Below are 14,447 nucleotides of genomic sequence, written 5' to 3' on the forward strand. Positions count from 1 at the left end.
GAATCCAAAACTACAGAGCCATCTGCAGTTCAGTAAGCCGCAGGTCAGTCGGGCGGCAGATGGGTGTGGAAAGCAGAGTGAAGAGCCATTTTTCACTTTTTGACCTTCACTGGATTCATGCTGTCCTTGTGATCACATTATTAGATCTTTCTTGCTTTGCAGAAGCGAGAGGACGGGGGGGGGGGGGGGGGGGGGGGGGGGAATGTGTTGGCTCATATTTGGAGTTCTTTTTTTTTTGGCAAGAGGGCTATGAGTTTCAAAGGCCAAGTTAGCACATTCCCATGATCAAATTTTCGGCCTGGGTCTCCCCGCCTTTTTTTTTTCTTTTTTTTTTTCACTGCGAAAAATTCGGAAAAACGGCTAAATAAATAATTTTTTCATGGTCCTGATGACTTCAAATTGATTAAAGAGGTTTTACGTTACGAGACCGAGGCACAGAGGAAAATAGACAAGAGCAAACTCAACTGATAAGAGCCCGCGACTGGTGCTCATCAGGTGGAGCTTCGTGGCACATCCTACAGATGTCGCCACAACGTATCAGAGGTCCTGGCAGAATGCATTTTTCCATCTGGCCGCCACCCACCCCTGCGCTCCATTCAGCAACAATGTTGACAGATTGTACACCAACTAAATTGTAAATTGTGTCTGCGAGGTGGAAGAGGAAAAAGATGTGCAGGCAGCATGTTGGGGAGCAAAGAGCGCAGAAAAGGCAGAGGGCAGAACGGGGTCAACGAACCTCAAGGTGCTTCTCCTGAGCTTTCTTGAGCCTGGCCTTGCGGTACTCAAGACGGTCCCGCCACTTGGCAAGTTCGTCGTCACCGTGCGCCTCGTAGCACTGGTCCCCCAGCCGGCACTGGCCATGCACCTGGTGACTGAGTCAGATCGAAAGCGGGATCGCTGTCATGACCCCTGTGGCTATTTGTAGCAGCAAAATGTACAGTTTTGACAACTAAGAAATTAAAGCTTTATCCAGTTCATTCATTCATTCATATATACATGCATACATTTTCATGGATATGGAGAAGAGCTCCCTACTGTTCACAGCAGGCCAATCAAAACTTCAACATGCAATGAACTGAGCATGACTTGGGAGTATAGTGTAAGCGCAGCCATTCTTCAAGTTCCAATCCAACCAGTGTGACTGCATCCTGTCCATGTGAGTCTTGTCTCATGCTCATCGCCTCGTGTTTAGTGTGTTTAGCGCATTATGGCCCGAACTCCCAATTATTAGAATACTATGGCCCATCATAACCTCATACATTAGCCATGAGGTAATGATGGGCCAAAGCCCGATGCATTTTGGGCGTCCTTCAACGTTACGCAAAATGCTTTCCTTTGATACAAACAAACTGTTGTGGAAGTCAAATATTCCAACCATACTTCAGTACGCTTGCACAGCTGGGACCTGAAAGTTGCAATCGATCCCAAAAGAGTTCAAAATTTGGCTGCTCACTTACTTCCTAATAATTATGACAGGCACTTCCACGCATCAAGTGTGAAGAACAGTTTTGGCTCTCCATCAAAAAATTTTTCATGATGCACATATGCTCCATCCAAAAACTAGTAGTGGCTGAACTCAACATATATTGCAGCCTGATTATGTATCCTTACGGAGGGACCTTTCATTTGAGGCTGAGGAACATAGCTGCAAAACTGAACTTTTTAAAATGTCTTTTAAACTATCGCTGAACGGAACAGGTTGCGTGAAGAGATCCCCATCATCATCATCATCATCAGCCTGACTACGCCCACTGCAGGGCAAAGGCCTCTCCCATGAATCTCCAATTAACCCTGTCCTTTGCCAGTTGCGACCACTGTATCCCTGCAAACTTCTTAATCTCATCCGCCCACCTAACTTTCTGCCGCCCCCTGCTACGCATGCCTTCTCTTGGAATGCATGCTGTTACCCTTAAAAAAGATACTAGCACCCACATTATCCAACAAAAATTATTCCACCACTGCGACATTTTTCTGTGTATCATGATATTATGCTTTGTCACTATTGCTACCTTATTTCCTTTCTTTCCTTATCACATGCAGTTGTATTACATTAAGTTTTTAAGTTTATGCCCCCTCACTGCAATACCACATAATGGCCCTTAGGGTCTTTTGATAAATGACTTTTCACAGGAACAAATGACAAAGGACGAGAGAAACAAAACGTAGAACTTCTGCGCAAAACGCAGTAACGCAACTCACTCTTGACAGATTGAGAGCTCTTCGCATGGAACACCATGCGGTGGAGGGCGCTGCCTCCCTGTGCGATCATCATCTGACACTCGCAACACAGCACGGTGCTCGGTCGAGTTGCAGTGGGATCGGAATTCCTTCTCCTCATCAAAGTTCTTCCCGCAGAACTCGCAGGACAAGTCCGACAACTCCATGTCGGCTGGAAGAGATTAGCGATTTGAAATGCACAGATTATTCACACACAAAACAAACTAATTTCTACAACTTCATGTCCTCAAGTGCAAACTAAATAAACCAACCACACACATTATCCCCAATAAATTCACGGCGGTGCAGCTTATGTAAAAATATAATCAAATGAGCAATTGGCGCAGCAATCACATCATTGCTTCTTTCTCTCGTCTTGTCTTTGCTCTGTTTCACTCTTTCCATCACGTACCAACCAGCCCAAGTCAACACTTTATTGCACACATGGTAGAAGTACACAGAAGCAAAAAGAAAAAAAAAGTTTCGAGAAGCTGTGGCCACATATAAAACCTTGAAAAGGAAGTAAGGCTGAATGACCAACCAACCAAGTACCAGCTGCATCCACTATGAAGAGGTTCAATTATCTGAAGAGAGGTGCCCAGTATCAGCCTTGAATTCAAGTGCCAGTGCTATTGCAATGCAAGAATCCTTCAAGAATAGTCTTCTGACGGGCTAGTTGGTTCTTTTCGTTCATGGTTAAACTGCGCGAAGGAAACAAGGACAGAGACAGAAACACACGTACACACTGAGCGCAGACTTCCAACTTTTATTCGAAAAATGCTTCGGGCATTAGCTTTTATACGCACTAAACAACAACCACATGACACAGCCGGGATAAAAACCGATAAGTATTGACAGTAACGTGTCCATGATGCGCCGACCCGCCAGAGCGCCAATCTAAAATATACCAGTGTGTGCAAGCTTATGCACCATTGATACCTAGATACAAGGAAAAAGAAAAGGGAGACTGGAAGATTAAGATCCTAAAAGTGAAGATAAAACGAATACCACCAAAGAGGTCATCAACAAAACGCTGTATTACTAGCGCAAGGGGGCTGCGGCTTAGTCAAGCTGTTTCTCAGCTTTTTCTGCGCCTCCGCTGTCTGTATGTTTACAAGGCAGAAAATAAAGAATTTGAACCTACTCAGCAATGGGATGAGACGCGGAACCAACAGTAATAACAATTAACGATGAAGGTGCAAGGCCACTAAAACACGTAGGCTGAAAAGAACTAAGAAAAACACACGAGAGGCTAAAACTGTGAAACTGAGAGTGAAAGATGGAGACAACGAACAACAAAGGTAAAGGCATCCCTGGGGGTATACAGAGCATCCTCGAGAAGGGTCCGAAATTCTCCTTTGAACCTCGGACCAACCGCTCTGAGCTTCTGGCTACGGTGCGACAAATTGCCCGCAGCACAACAAACCAAGATAAAGGACGTGTTATCGGCGACGGAGTTGACAGCCTCATCCGTACTGTAAGTGAACAGCCACCTAAGAACCCCCCTTTAAAGAAAATTGTGAACCACTTGAAAGACAACGACCTCACAGTCATCCAAGCCGACAAAGAAGGCGGCTTCGTTGTTATGCCTGTTGGAATGTATGACGAAAAGGCTTTGCAGGCACTAACGAAGAACTTCAGGCCGATAGAATTTTGTGAAGAAAGACAAAAGAGGGCTGCCAGGAAGCTTCTCAGGAAGGTACAGCTCGAATCAATGGCCAAGGACGTCAAGAAAGAGCAAAAGGGGTTCCTTCAGGTTTTCTTCACAGGAAAAACCCACAAGGTGAATTGCCCTCTTCGCGTCATTGTGTCAGAGAAGGACAGTTGGCAGCGAATGGTAGGGGATTTTCTAAAGAAGCACCTAAACGAAGTAGTGGGACCGGACCCGTTTTTAGTGAAGAGCTCGAAGGAATTTCTTGCCACTCTAGGTGACATTACCTCTGCCACCACGGCGTTCTCGATAGACATAGAAGACCTGTTCTACTCTATTCCGCATGAAGCCTTGTTTGCAGCACTCAAACAGCAAGTAGAAGAATACGGTGAAGTCAGCTTCCGCAACGCTGTTAGCATGTCTTTGGAACAATTTCTTGAACTGTTGAAATTTTACCTTGCGTCGACTGCGATTTGCCACAAAGGACAGTTTTACATTCAGAAAAGTGGTATTTGCATAGGGTCGTCTGTGGCACCTGTTTTATGTAGTATTTTTCTCTCTTCTTTGGACCAGCGCTTAAAAAGTTGTCTCTCCGACCAAAGCATTGTGCGCATTTTTCGGTACGTGGATGATTATCTTGTGATGTTAAACCTTTCTTCTAACTGTAGTCTGCCTCAGTCAGTTAGTACTATCCTTAATGTTTTCAAGCGTGAAGGAAAAGGGCTTAATTTTACACATGAATTGCCTAAAGGCAACCAAATCCAGTTTCTGGATATTAGTCTGGAATTTACGCCCTCACACATCTGTTGGTCCTACAACCCCAGAATGAACAAGCAGTTACTACCCTTTGACAGTGCGCATTCAAAGTTAGTTAAAAGAGCGATTGTTCACCTTGCCTGCCGTTCAGCCCTAGAAAAATCATGTGAACACAGAATGAGTTCAAGTCTTAACCGTCAGACTGAGAGGTTGTATGCTGCTGGGTATCCGCCGCAACTGATAGCCTGTGTTTGTGAGAGTCTGCTACAGAGGATGAAGAATGCGAACCGCCAAACGAACAAAGACCGAAAACCAGTGTGTGTCATGCCTTACCTGCACCGAGTGTCTCACAATTTAAAGAAAGTAGCAGGAAGATACGGTGTCCAACTCGTGTTTGCGGCGCCGTGCAAGCTATCTAAACTGTGTGCATTCATGAACCGAGACGATAGGCAGCAAAGATGCACCTCAAATCACAGCCTTGAATACACTGATTGTGCCAGAGAAGTTATTTATCAGGTGCCATTATCCTGTGGAAAGATGTACATCGGACAAACTGGGCGATGTTTTAATGAGAGGGCGGCTGAACATGTTCGCAATCTTTCTACCAACTCAGGAGGAAATTTAGCTTTACATTGTAAGAAGTGCGAGAAAAGTGATTGTCAACCGTTTCTCGAAAGCACAGAGTTCCCCGCTACGGCTAGAACCAAAACGGAAAGGGAGATAATAGAGGCCTTCCTAATCGCAAAGAATTCGAAGAATTGTGTGAGCACACCGTCCATTATGCTTTCTGATAAAGAAATCTCGTTTTTAGAAGGCAACACTTTAAACCGTCCATTTTAACCCTGCACCTTTACTCTTGTTGTTTGTTTTTTTGCCATCCTTCATAGTTTTTAGCCTGGTGTCGCCTTTTCATTGCTCGCGTCGCCTTTACCTTTGTTGTTCGTTGTCTCCATCTTTCACTCTCAGTTTCACAGTTTTAGCCTCTCGTGTGTTTTTCTTAGTTCTTTTCAGCCTACGTGTTTTAGTGGCCTTGCACCTTCATCGTTAATTGTTATTACTGTTGGTTCCGCGTCTCATCCCATTGCTGAGTAGGTTCAAATTCTTTATTTTCTGCCTTGTAAACATACAGACAGCGGAGGCGCAGAAAAAGCTGAGAAACAGCTTGACTAAGCCGCAGCCCCCTTGCGCTAGTAATACAGCGTTTTGTTGATGACCTCTTTGGTGGTATTCGTTTTATCTTCACTTTTAGGATCTTAATCTTCCAGTCTCCCTTTTCTTTTTCCTTGTATCTAGGTATCAATGGTGCATAAGCTTGCACACACTGGTATATTTTAGATTGGCGCTCTGGCGGGTCGGCGCATCATGGACACGTTACTGTCAATACTTATCGGTTTTTATCCCGGCTGTGTCATGTGGTTGTTGTTTAGTGCGTATAAAAGCTAATGCCCGAAGCATTTTTCGAATAAAAGTTGGAAGTCTGCGCTCAGTGTGTACGTGTGTTTCTGTCTCTGTCCTTGTTTCCTTCGCGCAGTTTAACCATGAGCAAGAATCCTGCCACAAGATTTTGTCACCATTGTTACTTGTACTATTTACTGCTGCTTTGCTTTTTCGTAGCTACAGGAGTGCAGTGTCACGGTTTTCAGCCCACATTCACGGAACAATTTACCTGATCTTGTGTTCTCTTCAGCAACTAGTTTGTTGATGAATTATTCTGACCATTCAAGCATTGTCCTATAATGCTCAAGATAGTACTAGACATGCAATATTCAAAGTTCTGCACCATGTTTAAATACAGAGTGGCCAAGAGCTGCGGTCAATCTAATTCAGATGACTGCTAAGTCTGCATGCTATTGCTACTACCACTTACGCTGCCGTTTTTCGCTACACAAGTCCATCCAATAGAATGTTTACTTTGGAAGCATTCGTCTTCCTTCTTGACTATCCACACTTGCCATCACCAGCTGCACCACTGCTATTTTATACTAGTTTTGTGTCAGCGTTGGCACTGTTCATTGGTGCAGGAGACTTTCTTAGGAGCAATTCTGAGCACACCCAGCTATTGTCACGTCTGTCATGACAAACTTCAGAATGCTACCAGATGCTTGGTGAAAATCCGAATGCCGATGAACTCTAACCCTTGTAACACAACTTCACTGGTGCATCGACTGAAACAACAACCTACAGCAAACTACAACTACAGCAACAACCAGGAAATGCATGCAATGACAACCGAGAGGCCTCTTCTAGTCTATTTAAGCTCAAATAAAATGAGCAAACAGAATAATTGGAAAGCATGTGAACCTCTTTATCAATGAGCTCATTGATAAAGGCTGCCCTGATCTGCCACAATTCCAATAAATGAAAACAACCACATTTTATTTCAGCTTGATGAAACATGTATTCGAGATCAAAATGCGGATGCATCAGCAAATTAAAGGCTTCGATCCTATTAACCTCAACGTACGGCTGATAATGAACAAATGAGCTCGTGTACGTGGGTGGTGCATGTGACTCAACAGCATAAAAAAGCAAAAGCTGAGGTCATGTGAAAGACTCACACATGACCTCACAACAGCATTGTGAAAGACTCACAACAGCAAAGACTCAAAAGACCATGTACAGGACAAACGAATTAAAATAAAAACGTATCACAAGATCACCCGCACTGAATGACCAAAACAGACTACACGAGCTGCCAATATAGGTGCCCCAAGTTTCCCTCTCTGGCACTTGCAAGCTGTAAGGTTGAAAAAGGTTTTTTTAACACCTTCCAACTATTCCACCACTTACCCCAACTCATGTTTGTGGCTCCGCTGATCTACAGTAGCCAAGCCACAATCACAGCCGCTGGGGAGTACTCCACTGTCGTGCCATTGCTGTCCCAACACTGGATACCGGACAAAAGCAAAAGATGCCTTTATGTCAAACCGAAGACGACCTTCGGCGCCGGGTGAATGGTTTGCCGCAGGTCATGTCAGCAAGCACAACTATGCCCAGCTTAGCTTCATACAGCGGAATAAACGATACACCTGTGGCGGCAACAGAACTGTGTATTATTCATGCATAGCAACGTCAGTTAAGTAAAGTGGCATCATGTTTCACATTGAGCTACAATCTGCAGAAGCCGCGCACTTAGCTTCCAGGGAAAGTCGCGGTTTATTTCACAGGCACACGCCCTGCTAATTAACTCTTTCGGAAAGACTAAACGGCACTGCGCTTCATATAAAACCAGCCCTTGACAGCCGACGTCAGTACGTGGTTAGATTCTAAAGGGGGGCCGACAGCCAAAATGCGCTGCACGGAAACAGAAACTATACCGGTCTCTGTCTGTCTGTCGCAAGCCGGCGAACTGATCGGGCAACGACTTCCGTTCTCATTCGGCACCGCTGCATGCAATACGGACGGAAAACGCACTCCACTACACGCCCATCGCATCAGGTGACAGTGTTAAAACAAGGACTAACAAACAACTGCCTCCACATGCAGAACTAACCAAACGCAAGGCCAAAAGCCTCGTAGCCGTCCCATGCTGTGGCCGGCGTAAAGCCTCATGGAACGCCCTCTTCGTTTCTCCTCTGCTATCATTTTTTGTTTCTCTCTCTCTTCTCTAGCTCCGCTACTGCCGGCATAGAGAAAGAAATGCTGATGGTCTGTGCCTCCCCAATCTTGGCGTGCTGCCGCCTTGCTGCCCGCCTCATGCCTTTCCCGCTTTTCTCCCCTCTCAACCCATGCTTGAGGGCGGAGCATGGGCGGAGCTTTCTCTACCACGTGACATCACACAAGGCGCGCTGAACTTGAACGAGGCTGGCAGGTCCGCGCCGCGGGGAGCGGACACGAAGGCCGAGCTCTTGACCCTTGTGTGTTGACGTGATTTGTTTCGAAAAGTGGAGCAACGGCGGGACAACTTCAAAGCAAATCTTGACAACAAATGTTAATGACTCTTCCACGATTGTGCACTCAGAAGCGCAAAAAACAAAGGCAGCAAGCATGCTGAACTTACCTGAAAGCCAGCCATAGAAAGTCACGACATAGCGGCATTGCCACAAGACATCGACACAGCTTCAGATGGCGGCTTATCATGCATTACGATGAATCATCATTCGGAGCCGGGTCGAAGCAAAGGGTTGATAACTGTTGACGCGCTGACACAGACGGATGCAAGTGAAGATTGGAAACAGACGCCAATCCAAGGGGCGCGGCCGGACGACCCGATTATCGCAGCAATCGCGCCAGGTAGGCGGACCACGAACACGTGGCTACGACTGCCGCCAAGGGGCAGCAACGAACCATATGGTGGAAGGAAAACGAAACTAACCAAAACATTGAACGAGAACTGGCTTTCGTTGGCTCGCACTACTGGCGAAGGCCAAGATGAAATCATTTAAAGTTTACGAACGCTGTACGCCGATCGACTTTATAGCACATTTTTTCCCCCATCAGCTACAAAAAGAATTAACCCAGTTGGCTTTATTGTTTAGGGAATGAAAGCTGAAAATTGGTTTTTGACGAAAGGAAATGGCGCAGTGGACACCGGAACTACTAGTTCACTGCACCGGAACCGCGCCGTAATGGAAGGGAAGGTGGGAGTGAAAGAAGAGAGAAAGTGCCGTAGTGGAGGCGCTGTGTAGTGGAGGTACAGTGGCTAGAGTTGTAGTGGAGGTCTCCATAGTAATTTCGACCATCGAACCCGACCGCGGCGGCCGTGTTTCGAAAGATGGAGGCGAAACACAAAAGGCGCCCGTGTGCTGTGCGATGTCAGTGCACGCACGTTAAAAGATCCCACAGTGGTCGAAATTATTCCGGAGACCTTCACTACGGCACCTCTCTCTCTCTTTCTTCTTTCACTACCACCTTCCTCCCTTCCCTTACGGCGCGGTTCAGGTATCCACCAAGATATGCGAGACAGATACTGCTTCATTTCCTTTCATTTGGCTTCCGGGCATTGCCAAGGGATGATGAGTCAAAAAATAGGAAGAAAGAGACGATCGAAGAAGCCGACACCGAAACGCTGCACACGTTTGGACACCGCGTACCGCGCCCTGCCACTGCACACGCGCTGACAGCCTCTTCTGGGGTGGGGAAGCTGGAAATAGGGGGTCTGTGCTGGGCACCCATTTGTAGTGATGTAGGCAATATGGGTCAGTTTCCGGCTACATATACTGCTGGGGACATTGGATTTAAAATGCTGAAGAGTTTGGGCAGGATGTAGAAATTGGGACTAGTCTCCAGATTAAGCTGGCTTCACAAATGTCAACCGTTAATGAGGCAGGACTCCGTGGTTTTACGTCCCTACAAGCGTCGCGCTTTATTTTTTAGGACAAGTGACAGCTGAACAGCTAAGCCCCAGATCAGGCAATGTGAAGTTGCTCTGATTAGCACAACTATGAAAATGTAAACAAAGAAACATTTCAAGCTTACAAGTCAGTCCAATGTTTAAGAGAATCCCACAAGTAGATATGTAAGGCAGTAATCACTCATTAGCATCCACTGAAGCAAAGCCATACGGCTACAAAGGAAGCTATATAGCTTTCAAAGTAATAGGTAAAAAAAGTTTGTTCTAGTCCGGAGTTCATACCCAGGACAACCACCTGTCCAGGCAGTTTCTCAACCAAGTTTTCAGCCTTATGGCTGCGCTTGAGTTATCAATCAATTCGCTCTCGTCCTAACATGGCTTCGATAAAGTTCATCATGATTTCTTGTTTGTGGTCTCGGATGATACAAATATTGATGATGTTTTGCTCAGGGGCATAAGGCTCCGCTGCAAGCAGTCCTATACACAAGAAAAATTGTTAACCAAGAGCTATATCTAAACTATATACCACTGAAATTGTTGTCCACTGATTGTCTACTGTTGCCTTTGTTGTTATATCTTGAACCCTTTTGCCTCAGTATTATTAATGGTGTAGCTATCCGTGGTTTCTCTCTGGCTCAGTGCGAAATTAAGATTTCAACATATATGCTCATGACGTTGCCTTCTTTTGTTCTGACAAAAAGAATGTACTTGAGACTTTATCTTTAACTGAAAAATATAACGAGGTATCAGGTGTGGCTCTTAATTTAAATAAATCCAAAGGATTTTAGTTATGTAATTGGGGTATGAGGTCAAGTCATTCTGATGGCATAAGCTGGGACTGTGGTACCCTTCAACACCTAGGGGCTCCTCTGCACCAGGTCGCAATAGTGGAGCCTATCTATGATTCACAAACCATGTCTATGAGACGACAAACCCAGGCTTGGATGGGTCCGGAGCTCTCAGTGTTTGCTTGGGCTCAAGTCTGTACCATCTTGATTTTAAAGCTTTCCTGAAAGTTCTGCATTGTGTGAGGAAGAAGGTGCAGGTAATGCATAGAATATTCGCAACCTCTGTATGGCATTCTCAATGGGAGCCAGCCATGAGTCATGACAACCTGCTTCCCGACTTGTTCACTTGTCTCAGCATCAGCCTGTTTCACATTTCATGTGACAACTTATACAGCTCGTTTGGTCAAAAAGCCGTCAGTGTAGTAGTACGAGTCTGCACCGCGTATCGGAAATAATCAGGGACTGTGTAAAAATTGCCGCAGGATGTTTCGGACAGTGTCATACGATTCAGCATTTCGTGCAGCATTAACCTACTAGTTAATTTAGAGCCTATCTCGCTGCAGGGATTCAAACTGGTGACCTATAATGAGGGCTGCTTAAAAATAAATCCTATCGTGTGCTGTTCAGATTCCTTTCCTCAGAAAACCAATTTTCGATTTGTCCAACTATGATTATTCGATGTCTGAGTGCTCACTTGTCTTACCCATTTGCACCCACTGGACAGGCTTATAAGGGGACTCCATGGGGATTTTTTGAGGGAGATGCTGACATCTGCAATTTCGTCACTGTGCACTTTAATTTTTTAGACTACCTGTATAGCATCTCCATAAAGTAGATGACTCGGGTTCTTACTGAGTCGTCGTTGTATCAGCAGCCTTACCTGGGTTTTGTTGACACCAGTATTTTAAATAATGTTAAGCGAATGTGCATTGAGTCTGCTGCAAAAATGTTCCTTTATAAATTACACCTTGACGCTGCTTGTCAAGACTTGGCTTCGCGCTAAGGAGATGTTTGTGCCAGAGATGGTGAATTGTCACCGGCGTGTGTAATACTCCCGAGACCATTGCTCACAGTTTCATTCAGCGCCGTGTTGCTATGTTCTTCTGGGACATATTACAATGAATGCCAGACAGCAGATGACATTAAATCAATCCGCACTTTATTAGATTATTAGATTTTTGGCTGTAGAGAAAAAACTTTTGTGCTTGGGATCTCTTTGCGTTGATGGGACTTTACAGCTATTTACAGATTACGGCTGTTTGGAAGAGCCGTATTTTGGACCACCATGCCGAATTATCACGGTCATCGAAGTCAGTGTTCCGAGAGCAGTGCGCTTTGGTGCGGGGAGTATATGCAGCTCTGGAAGACCCTCCTAGCTGGCTACCCTAACTTGATGCGCGTGTGTGCCACGCAGAATTTTGGTGTTTGTGATGATGGTGAAATGCGGGTGTACAGTGGGCTCGTATTATATGCAGCCTGGTGATTTGAGGTATATGTTCGAATACTTCCTTTGTAGGCAGTTTTCCCATGCAATAATGAAAAAAAAATGTACTAATTATAGCTTAGCTGGTAGGTTGTGAGCCCCAGACAGGTGGTCCCAGGTTCGAGCTTTGCATCAGGACAAATTATTCTTTTAAAGGGACCGACCAGAGGATAAGCACCGCTTCTTCCGGCAAAACGAAAAGCTGCAGTGCTTCCTTGCTACAATGACTGTTTTTCTATGTGCAACAGCACTTTTAAATCACACTTTACGTTTGTACCCCCCTAAACCAACATATATTGTAATAAATAAATAGGTACTAGACTGCAACAGTTTTGTGCTCAAAACCATGATCAGCTAGCGTGATGGGAATTTCACGTCGGCAAAAGAGAGGTACTGAAAACGAATATAAATGCTCATTCGCTACTGCTGTTTTCTTTTCTTATTTTGCGTTTTTGTAACTTGTAACATTTACATTTGCTTTGTTGTTTCTCAACTTGTACCTGAGTGCCACACTGACTATCTGCAGTGCTTTTCTGTTTGAAAGAGAATCGTGGTCTGCTTTATGCCCCCCCCCCCATGTATTGTCCCATGCTCATTCGCTACTGCTATTTTTTTTATTTTGCATTTTTGTAACTTGTAACATTTGCTTTGTGGTTTCTCAACTTGTACCTGAGTGCCGCACTGACTATCTGCAGTGCTTTTCTGTTTGCAAGAGAATTGTGTTCTGCTTTATGTCTCCCCCCCATGTAATGTCCCCAGTGGTTCCTTAGGGCATTTGAATAAACTAAAAAATAAATAAAACAAATCTCACCTGCCAGGCAGTAATGAGACATTTTACGTAGAGTAGCACAGTGACCATGACAGCTACATTTGCCCCGTCGACGAATATTTTAGCAGACTGTAGGCACTGCTTCATGAACTGCAGAACTCTGAGCTGCCATCTAGTGACAAAAGCTACAAGCACATCATCGGCGATGTGCAGGGTACATTGCTTTTCATCGAAGGGTGAACTGGAGAGTGTGCGAGCTATTATAAAACTTTGATGACGCTACTACTACTCTTTCACAGATCGTGGGGAGACCTCGCACCACTACTGGTTCAGCGATGCACCACTGCCTTGGCAGGTGACTGTTCCTCAAACAGCGACAGAACAGTCACTATGTAGCGACTCTAAGCTACCGGTGGAGTTGGCAAGGCCCGGGCTGCTCTTCCAGAGCTGCCGTAAAGCTCATTTTTGCACAGACAGTTCTTTGGGAGGCTGGCTACCTCTCGACCAATGAGCCGATACTGCAGTACCGCGGTGGGCATGTGGCTATTGCATTGAATTTATATGAATCAATTTCAGTCACCTGCCCACAGTGGCAGATGGGCCACCTGCTTTTCTTGAGAATGGGACCCCTAATGATTAAAAAACATGAACATTCGTTAAAAAAGAAAAAAATTCAGGGGGCACTCTGGCTCTCTAAGGTGCTGCAAGGCGAAAGCCTTTCCTGGCGCACTGTTTGGCATTGACTGCGAGACTGTTTGTGCTGTACTAGTGCTTTATTTGACTACACACTTTGACTGCCGACTATGACTGCTTCTTTAGCACGACCCTCTCAGCTTCGATGAGTTCGGTTTCATCCATGGCTCTGTTCGCAGTAATGAGGTATGTGATGTAGTCACCCACGTACGCCTTATGCCCCCCGTCGGAGCAGACAACTATTTTATGCTCCAAAAGGGGGCGTCAGGCATCCGTGGGTGACATTACTTCGAATCTACGCACTGACGTCATAACCATTTCGACTAACCGAAAAGCGCGACACCTCTGCTGACAACCTTCTGTCGACAACGACGAGGCATTAAAGGCTTCCGCCTTAAAAACTTTTACCAAGATGTGGTCACATGTTGGGATACATCGATAATGGAAGTTTCACTGTGAGATGGCATGTCAGTTTTTTTTACAAGATTTTTAACACCAAATAAAAATTGTGAATCCTCGTTTCCAGGATATTGCAGTGCACAATCCCTATGAAGCGTGATGTTATTTTCAACATAACCTCGCGCCATGTTTTCGTCAGCAGTTGGCCCTTTTAATTAAGAAGTGTCTGACAGCTGTACAGCTTTCCTCTATTATGAAAACGCTCCGCTGGATGCTGAAGAGTAATTACTTCCTTATTACAAGTTATGTGCACTCAATGTAGGCTAGTACACAGAATCGGTTTATTGGTGTTTTTAATGTCCCAAAGCAACTCAGGCTATGAGGGACGCCGTAGTGAA

General features: G+C 45.2%; 1 protein-coding gene across 1 annotated transcript in view; it reads right to left on the minus strand.

The window, feature by feature from the left end:
* The window catches only part of LOC149346948 (ATP-dependent RNA helicase with zinc finger domain-like), a 41,800-nt gene extending 33,501 nt beyond the window's left edge, over positions 1-8,299 (minus strand). The window contains exons 1-4 of the mRNA XM_089586761.1: positions 8,118-8,299; positions 7,415-7,511; positions 2,200-2,389; positions 737-872 (exon numbers count right to left, since the gene is read on the minus strand). Of these exons, the coding sequence (XP_089442887.1) occupies positions 737-872; positions 2,200-2,389; positions 7,415-7,424 (336 nt within the window). The 5' untranslated portion in view covers positions 7,425-7,511; positions 8,118-8,299. The remainder of the gene's footprint in view (positions 1-736; positions 873-2,199; positions 2,390-7,414; positions 7,512-8,117) is intronic.
* Between the last annotated feature and the right edge of the window lie 6,148 nt (positions 8,300-14,447).

Source organism: Amblyomma mixtum, chromosome 4 (genome assembly GCF_055824585.1).
Source record: "Amblyomma mixtum isolate Tamu chromosome 4, ASM5582458v1, whole genome shotgun sequence".
NCBI lineage: Eukaryota > Metazoa > Arthropoda > Arachnida > Ixodida > Ixodidae > Amblyomma > Amblyomma mixtum.